This window comes from Stegastes partitus, unplaced genomic scaffold (genome assembly GCF_000690725.1).
Source record: "Stegastes partitus isolate 25-593 unplaced genomic scaffold, Stegastes_partitus-1.0.2 Scaffold155, whole genome shotgun sequence".
In the NCBI taxonomy this organism is placed as follows: domain Eukaryota; kingdom Metazoa; phylum Chordata; class Actinopteri; family Pomacentridae; genus Stegastes; species Stegastes partitus.
The window spans coordinates 317509-334976 of NW_007577886.1; the positions used below are offsets into that span (position 1 = coordinate 317509).

At 42.8% G+C, this 17468-nt stretch overlaps 1 protein-coding gene across 1 annotated transcript in view; it reads right to left on the reverse strand.

Moving 5' to 3' along the window:
• Positions 1-17468, reverse strand: part of grid2 (glutamate receptor, ionotropic, delta 2) — a 584280-nt gene that overhangs the window by 192158 nt on the left and 374654 nt on the right. The window contains exon 5 of the mRNA XM_008279344.1: positions 5598-5651. Coding sequence (XP_008277566.1) covers positions 5598-5651 — 54 coding nt within the window. The remainder of the gene's footprint in view (positions 1-5597; positions 5652-17468) is intronic.

Here is a 17468-nt window from a genome sequence, read left to right on the forward strand (position 1 = left end):
GCAATGAAATGTGGATAACACACTCGATAGATTCAGAGTCTTCACTTAGAGCCAATAAAAGCAGCCGGACATGGCCTCTGACTCATTCTTTCTCTGCAAGAACTTCTGCAACTCTACATATGAACGTTCCTTAATCTAGCAAAGATTAACAATGAACGGCCTTACCCACCATATGTTTCTGTACATTGTTTTTTTAATCGGGTTTCATTAACCAGAGGTCTGTAGAATGTCTAATCTGTAAGACTTTATAATCCACCAATTATATTTGATGCATTAAAATCCCCATTATTTCATTTCCGAGGACTTCATAGGATATTATGCGATGGTATGTTAACATCCGAAATGACAAAAAAGTCAAATCTCATCTCATCTCATTATTCCTCTGGAGAGGTAAGACGGCAGCAAAAAAAAAAGGAGAAAAAAAGTCAGTGGGGAGAAAGAGAAAAATGAAAAAAAGGAGTGTGAACGACAACAGGGAAGATCAAGAATGATAGCATGACAGAAACTGAGAGCCCATGAAGAGATTCCGAATGAGTAAGGTTAATAGCGGAGTTATCCTCCAAACTTGAGAAAGAGAGCGAGGACGAGAAGGCATGAGCGTCCCTTATCATTTCTTGTCCTCATACTCCTCATCCTCTCATGCTGAGAGGAGCGAAGGAGATGGGTAAAGGAAGGATGATCAATTATGAACTGTGAACTCCCCCTCAGTGGGGCTGTCTGACTGTTGGCTGTAGATAAAGCAGAGTTATGACAACCATACAGTACCCCCTCATCCATAATAATCCACAGGGAGGGAGAGCACTTTCACACATAGGAATATTCATTCTCCAAAGAACTAGTACTAGAGGACATTACATATGACAAATATTGTCGCCGCTCATCTATTTTAAACACTCGGCTGGAGGACTTCACATAGCCCGAGGAACACTGCGTCTACATCAGAATAATCTGTGACTAAAGTTCCGTCTTGATCTTTAAAAGTTATTCATGAAGATTTGGGTTAAATTATTTCAAGGCATTTATGATTTTTAGGACAGTTGAAAGCAAAGCTAGAGAGACATGGGGAGGAATAAAAGGAGGCCCATCAAGCTTCTTCATGCATGCTTTAACTGACTTAGAATAACCATAAATTTGTAATCTAACTTGACTCCTGCACTTGTTTCTCTCTCAAAAAGTATCCCTGGAGAAAAGTGCCACAACTTGTTCCTCGGTACTTCATCATTACCTGACTACTACTTGTTCCCTGTAAAGCATCATCTTAAAAAACCAAAAAAACCCCAAAACAACTACCAACTAACAACTAGAGCTTTTCTTAGAAACTTGCACTTTCCTTCTAATCAACAAACCAAAGGGAACACTAAAAGAACAACTAATGATTGGGTTACTTGTAGGGATGCATGATATATCAGCGACCACATCGGTATCGGCCGATATTAGTGTTTTTTTCCGATTTATCGGTATCGGTCCGATGAACAAATTTAGCTTTTGATTGTCTAACATTAGCACCTTCGCCTCTACATTTGATATTGCTGCTATTTCACAGATGTTTTTACTTAAATGGTCCTAAACCTGAACATTATATATGTTAAAATATGTTTTAATATGTTTTACTTTTGTAATAAAGAAGACTACGTGGTCTAATTTGGGCTTCTTTTGTACAGCCTTCATGTTCTTACAGTGCTTACTTATACTCGTTTTTCGGTGTGCACAAAAATTGAACATCGACATCGGTAATATCGGCGATATCAGAAAGCTTAATATCGGTATCGGCCAGAAATATTAATATCGTGCATCACTAGTTATTCGTAGTGAAGTCTTTATTAGTTTGTGCCTTTTCCATTTGACATTTCTGAACTAATCAGTAACTAATGATTCATTGATACCCCCACTCTATTCTCTTAATTCATCAGTGCTGGATTCTGAGTCATTCAGAAACGACTCATTAACAATTAATTGATTGTCAGGTGATTTCATCCCCACTTGTTTCAGCAACTACTCACAATTTTATGGTCTGTAATTGTAAATTGCGCCTGAACACCAACTGGGATGTCTAAACTTACAACCCAATCTGTTGTCGTTGCATCATTCTCACTTTTTGGACTTATTTGTTCTGTTTTATTGAATGACAGCTTTAACTGCAGCACAACATTTCTTGGAGAAGCAAGAGCAAGTAATGCGGAGCCTGGCAGCATGCTTCAATCTTAGGGGGCAGAAAGGTGGGGCACGTATAAAGAGGTATACTAGTTGGTTTCACGTGATAACTTTACAAATCCTGGGTGTTGCAGTGGAGAAGGGTTTGGCACTGTTGCCTCACATCAACAAGTTCTGGGGTTTGTTGTGTGGCGCCTTTCTTTCTGCATGTTTACTTGGTTTTCCCACATTTCCCAAGACATGCATGGTAAATTACTGGTGATTGTAAATTGGCCAAAGGTGTGACTGTGAACATGTGGGGCTGCTGTCTGCTTCTTTATGTTAGCCCTGTGATGGACTGATGCACCGTACCCCGCCTGTTAGCTCAATTTCACCTGCAATAGGCTCCAACCCTCCATGGGATAAAGTCAGGTATAGCTAATGGATGGATTTTACAAACACACATCACATTATCCCTCTCAGCTTCTTTTGCTGTATTACCAGAGGAAATCTTGTTCTCTGAATAAGCTGCTGCAAAAGAGTCTCTTTTTGTCCTACATGTGCTGCAAGTGATGGCAGAAAGTCTCATATGACAAAAGAGAAATGAACTAACCTACACTTTTTACTTAGATCATATGTATATTTTTGGCTGCCATGGTGATAGCGATGCTCAAAGATGCAGCGGCCACTTCAGGAGACAACAAAAGTGAATGTTTTGAGTGTCTTGTCTATCCCAGACGTTCATTCTGCAAAACTTGCAGCTGGGAGACTTTGCTGGGCGTCAGGACAGTGAACGGTGCTGGAATTGCGGCGATCGGTTGTGATGTGGACAAACTACACCAACACACAGTCCGATCAGAGACGACGCCGGCAGTTACCCGAGAGAGAAGGAAGAGCAAACGGTACGAACGTAAACAAAGGAGGAGGAAGAGAGCCCGGATCCATGCTAGGCTAAAGGCTAACCCCTCCAGACCAGCAGGACCGTCCTCCTACTCTCCAATGTCCGCTCCCTCCACAACAAGCTGGACGAGCTACGTTTGCTGAGAGAAACCCGCAGAGAGTGGAGGGACTGCTGTGTGTCTGCTTTAACAGAAACATGGCTCCATGACAACATCCCAGACGGACATACAGCTGGAGGGGATGCAGACAGACAGACAGCTAGCTCTGGACAGCATCTGCAGCTTCACCATCGTCACACCATCGTGTGTCCCTGAAGACCTACCAGGACCTGAAGAGGTTCGCCATGTTCAACGAATGGTGGCGTGCATGGATGCAGCGCCCCCTTCAGGAGACAGTGAACGTTTAGTGCCTTATCACAGATGTTCATTCCGCAAAACTTGCTGATTGAATAATCCTGAAGAAACGCTCTCTCATCTTGCCTGTACTACTGTGTATGTACAGCAACATGACAATAAACTTGATTTGATTTGTTTTGATTTGATTTGATCTGATATATAAAGGGGTTTTTAATACATATTTCCATGATATTCTTCTATCGTTGAAACATTAACTACTGAGGGCACATGGGGCCGACAGACAACATTTCACCACTGATGCCTCAAAGGCAGCAGGTACAAAGCGTTACAGGCTACATGCTGCTAGACAGACACGCAGGTTGTACAACGACATGTTCTGCCTCGCAGGAAGCTAAGCGAAGAGAAGGTCACTACCAGGAAGCCTGAAGACGCCTGACGGGATGCAAAGTACGGTTTATTAGAGAGCAGGACGTGAATTTAGCCTGGCAGTCAAATAATGACAGACTGCTTCATGGGTTGCTTGACATTGCCACCTAGAAACAAAACGTACAAAGACATTCTGTCAGCAAAGTGCACTTTCTGCTTTAAGTGAGTGGAAAAGTCTCCAGTGTTACATATGAAATACACATTATATTATGCTGTCTGTTTCAATTAGTAGAAGGGAGACAGTTAAGTGGCACAAAACGCCCCGTATGACGTAATCAGCTGATACAGAGGGCATGTTTTCAACACATTTTTTTACCTCTCATAAGTCTTCATTAAAGTGCACAGGCGGGTCTCATTCTTTTCCCTCAGTCCCTGGAAGTATTAGCATTTGAGAAAATGCAAAAACAATACCGAGGGGTTATCTGAGGTACTTAGAGGTGGGGTAGGGTGGGGGATTGTGACACTGTTACTGCAGCCTCTCATCCATCTCAAATACGAAGAATCTAAACCTTCCGGTGGCGAGGCTGGCATTCAAAAAGTGAACATCAGAGGAGGGGAAATGATTGGCTATCTCTGCAGCATCAATGGATTGCCATGCATACCAACTGTTGTTTCAAACAGAAATACTTTCTTTGCATAACCGAGCGAGTAATAAGACTGCCGAGCCTTGTAGCATTTAGCGGCGTTATTATAGTTCGAGGCTATGACTTGAAAATAGAACACAGAAATTACAGCACACCGAAGCATCCCAGTATCTTTTCTTGTTTGGTGCTAAATTAGGCTTTCCGTTCTTCTGACAGTAAATGTTGGGAGTTCTTTTTTTATTTTTTTTACCCCTGCTGTTTGCCCAATACATCCGCTTGTGTATACGGTTGTGTGTGTGTGTACGTGTGTGTGTGGCGGCACAGACCCCCTGTTGTGCCCTGCCAGTTCACTGTAATACCCAAGGCTACCAAGACACAGTGCATTAGCGAGCAGTGTACATCCAACATTGGAACACACACACACTCACACACTTCCACGCACAGACTCACAAATGTAGCTGATTCTGCTGGTTTTGTTAAAAAAAAAAAAAAGGCACTTCTCATAAAGCAAGATCAAAGAATGGCTCCTATTCAAAATTAATCTGAAATAACAGTCGACATTAAAGTTTAATCGTGTTTCTCTTATGACCAGTAGTCACTCTGATCAGTGATCGCGAACATGCTTGGGATGAATTCGCAGGAGGGAAGCGCTCCGAGGAGGAGGAGGAGGGGAGCGACTCTGTGGACTGTCAGAGATGGTGTGCACTTTTTAATCCGAAAAAAAAAAAAAAAAGCTCTTAATATTCAAGTGCATAGTAACACAGATTTTGAACTGAGGGCGATGTGCTCACATAAATGAATGCTTCCAAGGCTCCTGCTGTCATCTCTGTAAAATAAAAATATAATGGTTCATCTACAATGGCTCTGCCTTAAATAAGTGGTGAGCATAAAGAAAATATAACCTTTCCTGCAGTGTTTTTTTGTCGGCGGTGCACTGCAGCCCGTGCTCATTAAAGTAAATGAAATCGTCCTTGGTCGTGTTCGCTGTGATTCTGGATGTTGACACAAAAGGAGTCAACAACTTTGTGAGCTTCCTCCTCTCACCTGCAAACTTTCAAGACACCCAAAAGGTTAGATGGGAGGAAGGGGGGGGGGGTGTTCTGGATCTGAAGTCATAAATATTCCCCGGATAATTGAAACAATAAGGTGAACAGAAGGCACACCCAGTACAGGATCCATAAATCATTTCCATGACACTCACCTCATTAATCAGGATCCAGTGACAATCGAAGGCCACCAGGTTGGTCTCCACCACCTGCAAAATAACACAACATCACAATTACCAACGAGAGCAATAAAACAGACGTTCAGTTTTTAATTTACGACTGGTCAAAAGTACGGAAAAAGGAATTAGGACACAAGCAGCCTGTTTTGTTTCTTTCGGATTTCCAGAAAAATAAATGGCCGCCTTTGACAGATAATTTCTCCCTTGGATGATCCGATTCGTGGCATCTTAGGTGTGAAGCAACATTATGGAAATGTACGAGGCTGAAACACGGTGTGAAGCTCGGCACGCGGGAGGTGAAGAAAACTTGAATCAAAGGTGCTCGAGGTATCAGTCAAAAATCTTTTCAAACGCATGCAAATGCAGCAGAGCTTCTCGCTTGTGCTTGACAGTATCCTCACATACATCCTCACATAAACACGTGCTTTCATGCATCTCAATATTTAAGATTCTCTCAATTTACACAGATTAAACTTCTAAGTGGACTTTCTTCTTCTTCTCTGCTGCTGCCGCCGCCGTCTCTGAATCACACACACACACACAAATACGCTGCCTCAAAATTGTATGTTTTTGAGCAGAGGGAAAAAAGAAAAACTGTTCCCATGAATTGTTAATGGTGCAACTTAAATATTTATATGTGTCAACTCTTAACCAGCAACTACACAATTGTTAAACACTGCAGCAAGGACACTTTGAAATGGCACTGTCTAGATAACGGAGAGCGAGTGCAACGGCGCACGAGGCAGAAACACTTGGAGCTCCACACATGGTGCATTTGCACATGCTATCGCGCCATCCGTTTTCCTTCAGCTGCGCCTTTCTTTTAGATTATTGCTCTTTTGTTCGAGTGGCTCATTTCCTCCGTTATCTGCGAACTCCGTCGGTGTCAAACACCCCCGTCTCAATCATTTTGTCTGACAAGCAAGAGGATGACGTATCTCCGCACTGCTACTTACTCCGCTCTTCACCCCGCCCTTTCTCCTTCAGCCTCCTCTACCCAACACAAATAAGTGATGCACCCAGTATGAGATCAGCTCCTTCTCTACTCCGGGAACGCCGCACACAGCGAGCGATAGAGTTTTGTGTATCAGTGGAATCGCTTCAGTTTTGCTTACTTCACTGGACAGAAGCTGCATTTGATGATGTACACAGAGCACATATTAAGGGTTGGTAAAGAATACATTTCTAAAGACTGAATGCCAGAGCGCCATTACCAACAACAACAGATGTGGTAAATAGGTGTTTTAGTCTAGTTCGCAGGCTGGTTTTTTCTTCCCTCAAACCAAACAGCGTTCACTTATTATCCAACTCTCTGTTACCGCCTATCATCTCTATCTTTTCTTTCTTTCCGAGGCACATCACTCAATCTGTATCATGTACTTTTAAACGAGGGTTCAGTCTTGTTACCTTGCTTCTGACTTTTCTTCTGTCATAAAACCCACTTCCCTCTGCCTCTCAGCTCTTTCATTTTCTCCCTTCCAATCCCACTCTTTAATTTTTTTTTTTGTTCTCCTCTCGTCGCTCCTGCACTCACCTCTCATCCCATCATCTTATTTGCTCACTTCTTACTCTGCGTCTGCACTTGCTGCTTTTTCTTCGCTCGTTCTCCCCCCGCCCACCTCCCTTCCTCCTTCAATCCCAGAGAAAAAAAAAAAATACAGCATAACTCGTATATTATTAGCTATAATTGCCTAGGTGACTATAGCGCAGAGTGTCATAAAACACTTTTTAGCCGTAAACAAAAGGCAACAGCTGGAGAGGGTGACAGAGCGTGGCTAATAGTGGTTTAATCTCCCACAGAGTCTCCATAAAACTTGATCATTATAACACAGACGGCTGCCGTAAAACATGGTAGCGACACAGACGACCGGTAAGGCAGGACGGGGAACGACGGAGATGCAAAGTGCAATCTCTTCCCTAAATTTTTCTTTTTGGTGAGCATCCCCGATTCCTTCCTCCATCTTCGTACGGGAGCCGAAAAATAAATAATCACCAGAAAACGGGGAGGGTCATTCATCTTTTTTATCCTCTCGTGCTGCTTCTGTTTCTATCTATTGGAGCATTGCAAAAACAGAAACAGCGAGCGGCGATGGAAGGAGGAAGGAGCGAGAGAAGACAGAGGTCTTCTTATGTTCTCTTGTTTGTCTGCATGTTTGTCTCGCTGTCCTTTTCCGTGCTCCTTTCCCTCGGTGCTCATTAAGATTTTAAACCGTTCGCATGGGATTCTGGGGGAAACTCTGACTTTTTCAAACGTGAACTTTAAACAGATTTTTTTTATACGCGAAAACATGTGAGTGTGTCCTTTTTTTATTTGTGAACGCAAGCTGTCGAGTGAAATACTGTAAATATGTATATGTTGATGTTTGTTTGTTTGTTTGTATGCGAGTACTGGTGAGTGTTTCTCCCATTATGACCTCCCTCTGGCATTGGTCTGGACAGATGTTTTAAGCTAATTAGTGAAAGGGCAGATTTGTAGCAGTAGCCATGACTCCTCAGGGGTTGGACCTGTTCAATACACACTCTCTCTGATACACACAAACACAAAACATGCACAATAATTACCTAAATGCAAAACTGCCTCGTCTGAGTGTGCATTAGCGCGCAAGCACAAACAACCACAGACTTGTTAACAACTCGGCGCCGTTACAGACGGTAGGTAGGAGTCACCTGGGCGTCATTCCCCTTAATGCTACCGGAGAGATCCTTCTGACCTCTCCGACCAGCTCCACAAAAGCTTCATTTCTGCTCAGTTCTTACACTCGAAAGTCAGAAGATCACACAAAAAAACCTCCCAGCTCCGTCGCCCGGGACGAATCCAATCACCCAGTGTCAATATAAGTAAGCTTTTTCTCCGGACAGAGAGAGAAGTCGGACTGATCTTCTACATTATGCCACAGTGCACACCAGCGATGACCTTCATCCACCTGTCCCTCCTGAAGGACTCCAGTAAATAGTTAATTCTGGCAAATGGCTGCTGTTAGCCTGACACACTCCTATCACCGAGGCCAGACTTGATGAAAGAGAGTTTGCACTATTTTACTCACACATTGCTTGCTCACACAAATAAATGTAAGCATGCACATCACTCTTTAGATAATTGCTCAAACACAGGAACACTCCAGAATGATTTTCTTTTACAGTATGACTCATAAACATGAAAAAAAAAGTGTATATTTTCATGCCTCTGCCTGTGTTTCTGTGTGTGAGAGGTTAAGAAACATTAATGTAAAAGCAGACGCTGCCTGAGCACATTGTGGGGGAAGCCTGAAGAGGCAGAGTGGGCGTCGCTATTGAATAAAGTGCTCTAAATTAAAAATTAGTTGTGTCATTTAATTTCATGGACTATTTGTGATCAAATCAAGCAAACAGCCTTCGGGCCACCCTCCTAACTAGATATATGCAAGCTTCACGTTCAAACATGCGAGCGCAAGCTGTGAAAATGTGTACAAACACAAAGTTAGACAAAGAAAAAAAAAGAGACAAGCAGATGCACAGATCCAAACCACTGCATCCTCACTGTTGTTTTATTTGTCCTGGACTTTGTGGCTATGCATTTATTGAAGCACTCACTAAAAATGCCACGCTATCAGGCTGCTGTTTCATCACTATAATTAATTTGCGTTTCTGTGTCTGCATATGTGCATGTGCAGGGATAAAGTGTCTGCATCTGGGTCTTGAGTTGTGGGTGTATGATTACTGTTATCATCTCAGAACCATCACTCCACCTGCATACTGTAAGACGGAAGACAAATATACAGAGACAAATTAGACCATCTGAGAGATGGGAAGAAAGTGGGCACGGACGAGAGAGAAAAGGAGAAGCAGATGGAGAGGACTTGCCGATTTAAAAAAAAGAAAAAAGAAACAAACACAAAGTTGTGCTTCGTGTGCTACACAACTGTAACTGTTGCCATGTTGCTTTTCTTTATTGGATTTCCAATGGATGATGTTTCCAGATTATTCTCTATCTGCGTTTTTTAATCAAATAAAATAATATTTGCTCCCAGGTTTTTGGTTTTTTTTAGCCAAACATATTGTGGTGGAATTGAGAGCGAGGATTGAAAAAGCAGAATGAGAATTAGAACTTCACAGAGCCAAATCCCATAATTATTAAACTATACACAACACAATATTCACACTGTGTTGCCTCCACATGAAAGCTTTTCTGACCAATTTATTAGCAGAGATGGTTTCTATCCGCCCGGTTCCCTGATTTCCCTTTCTGCCCTCTGGCATGGTTATGCTACTGTCAGTCCTTCTTTGCCTCTATAAAGGCATCTAATAGTTTCATACATCTAGGCTTTGCGTGTCCCCGCGCCCCCATTTGTCAGTCTGTGAGCTATTTAACCTCTCCTGCACCTTCTTCTTTCATTTGCTCGCTCTCTCTTAACTAATCAGAGGCTAATCTTGTCCCCCATGTCCAACTTGCGCGTCTCAGTTGCACAACACATCAAAACCACTTCAATGCAAAATATGAAAAAGGAGTTTAGCCTTTCGTCCTCTCACTTCATTTTTATTCAGCCTGACTCTGCCTTTCATTCTTCCTGTTCATGAGTTGAGCATTTAGCGAACACTAACTGAAGCGTTTTCTCTCGAATGCATCATAACTGCTGCATGTCATTTCCTCGCCTCGCGCCGCTCCCACAGCGCGGCTCACGCATGTTTGATTGTGTGTTTCTGGATGTCGAGCATGTGTGTGCGTACTTGTGTGTTCAAAAGAGACGATGGCAGGCAGAGGGTGGTGCATTATGACATTGCTTTGCTCCATGGATTTGCACACTTGGTGGAGGAGCACTGAGCTCAGACTAAAGACATGCAAACAGGCACAAACACACACATGCAGAAATAGGCGCTCCGCTGCCATGCGTTCAGTTAGCACCCAAGCTGCTAAGACCGCTAATCTTTAGCCTTTTGTTTGCCCTTCCAGTACAATGTTGTATGAATAAACATCAACCACATACACTAACATGCGTCACCATGACAACAGATTAGAGCCGACATGCGTTCACCTCCGTATCTTGGATGTAACATGTATGGCTAAAGCACCTTAGCTGTGTCTTTGGAAGAGCACCAAAGAAATTGTGTAGCGCGATTCATGTGGTTTGTGTGCATGTAGTTCAGACACACAGAGCACATCAGAAACATTCCCACAAGCCAAAGACTGAACTCTGTCCATAGGCTGTTGGATAACAAAAAGCAAACACACACAGCCAAGATGTTGTTTTCAAGACATCTGTGTGTCTTGTCTGCCGGCTATGTGCGTTTTAGTTCAGAATAAAAGCGGTTTTATGAGTGAAACTGGAACTTTTGTCTTAAAAACACTAAAACTCTGTGAAAACTTTAAGTACACAGTAAATCTAATGTGGAACGGTGGAGCCATTAAACATATGCACTCTCGGTAATGCAGAGTAATGGCATACATTTTGATGAAGGTGCTTAACAATCAAGTTAGACAAACTGCACATGATTAATAAATCCATTAAAAGAGAAACAAAATGGCTTCGGGAAGGTTCGATGAACGTGTTATGCAGAATCTCATGGGCATAAATTTAACATTTTTTGAGACTGTAGGATAAAATCTTTNTTGGTTTTTGTTGCATGTGTCAGAGTTTTAGCGGCTTTGAAGAGAGAGCTTGTATTTCTATCTAAGTGTTTGCATTTATGAAGTAATGTGGCGGCGTGCATAGATGCAGCGGCCACTTCAGGAGACAATGAAAGTGAACGTTTTGAGTGTCTCGTCTATCTCAGATGTCCATTCTGCAAAACTTGCAGCCGGGAGACTTTGCTGGGCGTCAGGACAGAGAACGGTGCTGGAATTGCGGCGATTGGTTGTGATGTGGACATACTACACCAACACGGAGTCCAATCGGAGACGACGCCGGCAGTTACCCGAGAGAGAAGGAAGAGCAAATGTAAACAAAGGAGAAGGAAGAGAGCCGGGATCCATGCTAGGCTAAAGGCTAACCCCTCCAGACCAGCAGGACCGTCCTCCTACTCTCCAATGTCTGCTCCCTCCACAACAAGCTGGACGTTTGCTGAGAGAAACCCGCAGAGAGTGGAGGGACTGCTGTGTGTCTGCTTTAACAGAAACATGGCTCCATGACAACATCCCAGACGGACATACAGCTGGAGGAGATGCAGACAGACAGACAGCTCTGGGCAGCATCTGTGGCTTCACCATCGTCACACCATCATGTGTGTCTTTGTGTCCCTGAAGACCTACCAGGACCTGAAGAGGTTCCCCATGTTCAACAAATGGCGGCGTGCATGGATGCAGCGCCCCCTTCAGGAGACATTGAACGTTTGGTGTCTTATCCCAGCCGTGCATTCTGCAAAACTTGCTGATTGAATGATCCTGAAGAAACGCTCTCTCATCTTGCCTGTACTACTGTGTATGTACAGCAACATGACAATAAACTTGATTTGATTTGATTTGATTTGAGTTTGGATATCTTATTAATTATTGAATCTCCACTATTTTAGGTAGCTGTGGCCGTACTGGTCTGTTTTGCAGATGATGCTCAACACACGTGCACACATAACGTGGACATATTGCAAAAAACATTTGATTCAAAATGACGACTTCTTTAAACATATTTAAAAAATAATCCGTCTTGGTGGCTTAACAGGATATTGTTACACTGCTGCACTGAACTAAACTGATGTAAGTCATTTAAATGCTAATGCAATGTGGTTACGGTTCAATTTTGGCATAAATCTGATCAAGGAAACCAGCTTAGAGTTTACCTGTGTCATATCCTAATGAGTAAAGCAAGCCTGTTGAGACAAACTAAAAGATCTCATCAGTTACTTCAATTACACAGCTCATTTACAAAGAAGAACCTCCCACCATGCTCCTTACTGTGGGCATGTGGGAAGTTTCATAAATAAGTTATGAAACACAAGTCTGACACAAAAATGCCTCCTGTAAAAAAAAAAAAATCCAAACCACAGGGTACTGTGCCCTGAAACCAAAGAAGAGATGAGATAATGCATCAACTGACCCTAAAGACAGATTACATCTTCTGCCCTCTCAATTATCAAATCATTTTATTCCTCTATTTCCTGCTGGGCCGGTGGGAGGGAAACTATTTGACCCTGAGTCTGACCCAATTACAGAGATGAAAGCGAAGGAGATAGCATGGCGGTCAGCAAGTGGGCAAACATGTGTTCGAGTGTATTATTTGTATGCTTTGCAAACGGCACGAAACGGAGAGACGGACCCTCGCCAAGGCTGTTTGGACGAGAAAAATCCAGCGTTATTATCAAGCCGCTGCCAACCGGTCTGAAGCGTAAATGACAGGAACAGGGGAAAAAAAGAAGATCAAAAGGGAGGTGGACAAGGGGAAGAAGACAGAATAGAAAAAGAACAAGGTGATGTGAAGAATGAAACCACAAGGCAGCTGTAACAGGCCAGCTCCCTTCACCAATCAGTAATTTTGAAAATGGTTGAAATGCTGTGGTGCGATGCTCTGGAAGTAAGGTCAAAACACGGTTCAAGCTATCTACGGTATCGCATATGACGGATAGACTAAGCAATAAAGCACAAGATGACTTCTACTTACCAGTAATAATAAAAAAAAACAACCTCAGTTGCTCAGTCATACCTTCGATTCCCAATTGAGCGCGCAATAAATACACAAGCTTATGTAAAGACACAGCGCAAAGCAGTGAGTTCAGAAATTGGACTCTGTATGTGCGTCTTTTCTTCTTGACACAGCAGAGCGAAGCGTTGTCAATTTCCATCACGCTGCTTCCAGCTGCAGTCAGCGAGATTCAAAGGAATGCAGCGTGACACTGGAACGTATACGACGCAGCGGATAAAAACCAACTAACAAACCCTCTCTAAGACATATGATATAAATAATAATAAAACCACAAGATGATACCTTTTAATCAAAATCAAGAGATGAGCTGATTCTCTTCTATTTTTCACTGCTCAGACATCTGTTGTGTAAGAACACTATTTGTGCTAAAAGAAAGAAAAACAAAAGCAAAAAAAAAAACACAGAGAGAATTCATTCACAGTGTGGATGTCAGATGCTCATCTTAAAAGCTACCATGTTGTTTGTGGCCATTCAGCCATACACAATAAGAGGCTTTTGGGAAATAAAGCCTTCCTCTTTATTGTCACCCGTTAGCAGAGGTACTGTACTTACAGCAACTCTGTGGCTTCTATTGAGACATTCAATGCTTTTATCTGCTTCTGCGTCTTTTTCCCCCAAGTCTCCTGCCCACGATCATCTTCCCCATTTGTCCTTCTCCGCTGCACCATCTCCCTGCATTTTCCCCCTTTTTTTATTCCTGATTTCATTGTGCTTCTTCTTTCTCTTTCTTCCTTTTTTTTTTTTTTTTAACCAAAGACAATTCCAATTTTGCATGTGCTACATCCGCAAATCCCATTAGGAGCTGAGTGCAAGAATTACCGCAGGATGCAACAGCGCAAATATAGGAAACAAAGAAAGATTGAAAGGAAGGCATCACTCACTTATTCTATCATTTGTCTCCAATCAACGGCAGCCTCGCCTCCGTTACCCATCGCGTGCAGAATGTGTGTATGTCGCCGTTTAATACCGTGATCTGTGGCCTGCATCAAGACCTCACTGTTTCTCTGTGCGTTTGTTTGCTAATGGAGATAAAAACAGCATTGTACGCTGATAGAAGTGGAAGCACCGATGGTTTAGGAGCAGCGAGCTAAAGCAGCGGTCCCCAACCACCGGGCCGCGGACCGCTACCGGGCCGTGGGTCATTTGGTACCGGGCCGCACAGATAGAATAAAAACGTTTTATTGGTTTATTTTTATTTCCAGCGAAGTCTGCAGGGTGTTTTGTTTTGAACATATTAAGCAATAAAAATTAATTTTATTCATTTATGAAACTTTTCAATAGAAAAAAAACAACTATTATTATTTGTTATGTGCGTAATGATCGGTCCGTAGAAAAATTTCTTGCATAAAACCGGTCCGTGGTGCAAAAAAGGTTGAAGACCGCTGAGCTAAAGGATCCTTGTGGGGCATAAAGTGCATCGAGAGCGTGCAGGTGAGGTGTGTGCATGGAGTAGATGGCATTGAAACGTTGGAGAGAGGCGAGAGAACGGGGGGAAACAGATAAGCACACTGGCATCCTGAAAAGAAATTGTGATGACAAGCATATACACACACACACACACGTATCATCTCTGAAGCACTTCCTGGCATCCCCATTAGTGGCTGTACAAGCAGCAGTCAATAGTGCTAACCTTTGGTGCTCCATACACTCGCACACACACACACACACACACAAACAAACAACCTTTCAGTCCTTTAGCCGTAATGCTCTATAATCACTGTGCTTCCAGCTCCATGTGCACAGATAAAACCTTAATGTCATCACACATCGCACACACACACACACACACACCCTGTTTGTTGAGATAAGAACATAATGCCATCTCTGTCTGGTGATAAAGTTCAAGGAGAAAACTAGAGCCAAGCCCTTCAAGTGGCCTTTTGACTGCACTGAAAAAGTGTTGGGCAGAAAAACGCTCTCTCTCTCCTCCAAGGTGAGTGTTTAGTGTTAAAGTGTGCACTCATATAGGAACTCGTCTGATTACGCAATCTCAAAGAGACATATCTCCTCAGTGGCTCCTACAGCAAAGCTATCAACTTTAGCGCCTCATAATTTGGCTTCTTTTGTCGCGGGCAGATTGTGCGGACTAACCATCTGACACATGTGGAGGCAACCTGGGGCTTGGCTGGTAAAGTGCGCTGTCCGTTAAATGCAAAAAAAATGGCAGTTCAATCCCCAGCTCCTCCTGTCAACATGTCAAGGTGTCCTCAGGCCCCCTTGATGGTCAGTCCACGAGCCTCACATGGTGGCTCGTTGTCATCAGTGTGTGGCTGAATGAAGTGTCATTCCTGAAGAGGAAGCAGCACTGGGACATCTCCACACGTCTTAACAAAAAAGGCGCCTGAGTACAATTGATTTTCATTTGTCATCTTCTGAGTTTTAAAACTGCTACGATGACAGACGATGTCACAGATAGCAGCAGAGGCCGCTCTGCTTTGGAAATTCTGTATTTCACTTCAACGTGNTGTATTTATACTGCAGCAGCACAGTATGCAATCAGACATTTTTGTAATCAAGTCTTGGTCTTGAACGCACTGGACCGTACCATGACACGAGTCACATGGGTATAAAAGGTCTGCATGGTTCTTCCCAACAACTAATGACTTTAAATCACTACCATTACTGTCTGTTTAATTAGTTTGATTCAGCCGTGGTCACACACCGCTGATCTACACAGTCTATAAAAACTGTGCTTGTGTTGCTCGACACAGAGCGAGGACGGTGGAGCAGAGATATGGAGGAACACGGTTTGTGTCCATGTGTGTCGAGTCAAGCGCGTGACTTCTTTCAGCAATCGCGTATGAAAATCATCTCGTCGCAAATCCCATTTGATGAGATCTCTTACTCCCATTTCTCCACCGACAGCGAGCTGTCACTCTCCACAAAAACCACCGAAACCTCATCTTGACAGGGTCTTGCCCCGCGCACCAACCCACCATACAAACCATCGGCATTATTGATCAATCACTTGCTTTCTGATGAAAACAAGAGGAAAAACGGAGCAGCAGAGTCACTCACTTTTCTTTTTTTTTTGTCCTTTCAGCAGTCATTTCACGGCAGCAAATTCCCCGTCTATTGCGCTCCCTGTCTCCTCCTTTCTCTTTCCGTCTGACATATAATATAAAGCTCGGACAGCAAAGGTCTACGATAGTATGTGTTGTGATGGCAAAGGGTAACAGGGCCAACATGCAAGACATCTATCATCCTCAAACTGTGTGTGTTTGTGTGTACGCAGAAGCACATCAGAGTCTGAGGGTGTGTGTCTGTGTGTCGGCCTTTTCAGTTTATCGATCAGACCGCAGATCCGAGCGTTGCCAAATCCACAGAGGGAATGTATAACACGCGCACAACACAAGCATGTACGCACAAGTGCATACGTGGACCACAACCGCTTACAGCCGATGTGACGATATGCAACCTGACATTTAGATATGAACGGATCAATGGCTGGAACAAATAGAATAAGCTGTCTTGATAGGTCCAACGTACACAGTTGTGTTTGCACTTGTGTATTTGTGTGACCCAGTGTGTGTGTGTGTGTGTGTGTGTGTGTGTGTTCTTTACGCTGCTGTTTTTTATTTTATTGATTTATGAGCTGTTTTTTCTAGAAGTAAAGGGGACTAGAGGGAGTGTTTTCATCCACACATTAGTATGCATGTACACAAGCCATATTAAATACCCATCTATCTATCAAGCTCCAGCAGGAAACCGGCGAATACAACGACGTAGATTCAGTTAACCAACTTTCTGTCTGGATGCTTCCTACTATTTATATTGCTTGTAATCCACTTAAAATTATTTGCAATCATGGGATTTAGCCGTGTCTAAAAATAAAGGTATGCTTCCAAGACAAAGTGCATTTTAATGGTCAATTGTCTCATTATAAATTCTTCTAACATTATTACTGGTAAGTGCCACTTCTGTCAATGTTCAACCAGTTCTTGAATGAATCTGAACTGCTGGTTTGAAGGCCTCCAGTAGATTCACCGCTTACCTGAGATGAATTTATGAACCATATATTTATATAGTACATTTCAAACAATATGCAACTCTTCCCTTTGAGGGTGTATTAGATAAAAACGCTCCTGCTTCACTTTTATTTAAAGCTGTGGTTATATTCGTAAAATGTTGAATGAGACTCTTTTAAATACTCATCTTGATGCCATGTCAATATAACCATCAAAGCTGAATACAAGCCAAAAGAACAGACATATTCTCATAGACAGTCATAGTTTGATAT